We start from the raw sequence: 1619 nt of genomic DNA, 5'->3' as shown, positions 1-1619 counted from the left end.
CCCCACCCCACACACACGCACGCACACACACGCACACGCTCACATACACACACAAGTCTGCAGGTGCATGCGTGATAAACATCCAAAATATGAAAACACACACACACACACACAAACACAACACACACCAACATACACACACGTACTCATGCGGGCTCCTTCATGAAAAGAAAATAATACAATAATGATCAGAACACTCGGAGGTTGACGTGACCCCTGGGTTAGTGTGTGAATTGAAAGCTCCTCTCGTTAAACGTGGGAATACCCAGGGCGGCGGCGCAGATCCCAGTCATGAAAACATCATCTAACCACACATTCTTCGTCCTTCTGGCCACCTCGTACAGCAGCTTGACAGTGGACACGGGGTAGCCTATTGCTCCTCCCAACACGTAGGGCGGGAATGTATCGGGTTCATACTCTTCTTCGGAGAGATAATAATGAGGTCGCTCCTCTCTCCGAGACGGAGCATCGCCTACTCGTTGCTTTCCAAGAATGAAATTTTGCCGCTCATCGCTATGTCGCCTCAGGGAAACCAACATAGAGTCTATCTTAACGCCCACGTCATCATCGGTTCTGAGCACAAATTTGGCCTTGGGGCAAAAGTTGATCACCCATTGAAGCATGGACAAATGCTTAAACAAAATATTTCTATACTTGTCCTCAAAATATGCAATGACCACATCAGCGTATTTCTCACTCTCCTCCTGAAGTTTGGCCCACTTTTGTGTTTTATTCTTTCCAATGCCCGCTGGAGGAAGTCCTACAAAGAAAAGCAAAAGCGCGTTCTGAGAATGTGCTCTGACGTATTTTCCTTGCGGGCCATCTCTCACCTTTTGCCTTTTTTCAAAATTGCCCCACCCAGACGGAACCGTTATGATAACTTCGGGAGTCATGTTCGTACATTTCTGCTCGCGTCCGACCAAATACATCATGTTATGTTGGTTTATGATAGGAGAGCTTAATAAACGTATTGCAGCCTTTTTGGTCTCCACCGCTTTCTGGACTTCTTGATCTAAGTACTCCAGAGCAAACCCCTGTTCAGGTCCTGCGTTAGGCGGAGTTTCTTGTATTATGTGGGCATATGTCTTTCTTGACGATGTCGATACGGGAATACTGGCACTTGCTGGTTTCTCAGAGGGCACTGTCGAGTTGAGGAATGGGTTTTGCGAAATGAGTTGAGCAGTGTTTCTCGTGTGTTGACGGTTCTGTGTGGCGCAGGGGGAGGCCGAGAGAATGTTGTCTTTGTTGGCGTTGTAGATGAGGACCAGCACAACAAAGGAAATGCCCAAGGTGCTTAGCAACGGAGCTCGACGGCTTACCATGGACTTCAGTACCATAGTTGAAGTTGTCTGTATACGTCAATGGTCTTGGCCTGAATCGAAGAAAAGAGAAGAAAGAGGCAAATGTAATTCTCGTCAAGCTTTTTTTGTTGTAGATATCGGTAATTTCTGTTGATATCAACATTGCTGCTACATATTTTGTTTGCTTTTTCAATTAATGGTCGATGTTTTTGTTGTTGATGTTGTGTGTGTGTGGTAGCCTATCCGTTCGAAATGTTTGGAGCCCCGAAGAGCGTCCTCTTCGCCAGGGCCACCGCCTCCCTTAGGTAGCGGGTGAGG

At 46.9% G+C, this 1619-nt stretch overlaps 1 protein-coding gene across 1 annotated transcript in view; it reads right to left on the bottom strand.

Annotated features, from left to right (window-relative positions):
* Positions 1-44: 44 nt before the first annotated feature.
* Positions 45-1619, bottom strand: part of LOC101858103 (beta-1,3-galactosyltransferase 1) — a 21767-nt gene continuing 20192 nt past the window's right edge. Inside the window, exon 2 of the mRNA XM_005097057.3 lies at positions 45-1372. Within this exon, the coding sequence (XP_005097114.1) occupies positions 222-1337 (1116 nt within the window). The 5' untranslated portion in view covers positions 1338-1372 and the 3' untranslated portion in view covers positions 45-221. The remainder of the gene's footprint in view (positions 1373-1619) is intronic.

Source organism: Aplysia californica, unplaced genomic scaffold, assembly GCF_000002075.1.
Source record: "Aplysia californica isolate F4 #8 unplaced genomic scaffold, AplCal3.0 scaffold00145, whole genome shotgun sequence".
NCBI classification, from domain to species: domain Eukaryota; kingdom Metazoa; phylum Mollusca; class Gastropoda; order Aplysiida; family Aplysiidae; genus Aplysia; species Aplysia californica.
This window is presented reverse-complemented; position numbering and strand designations above follow the sequence as displayed.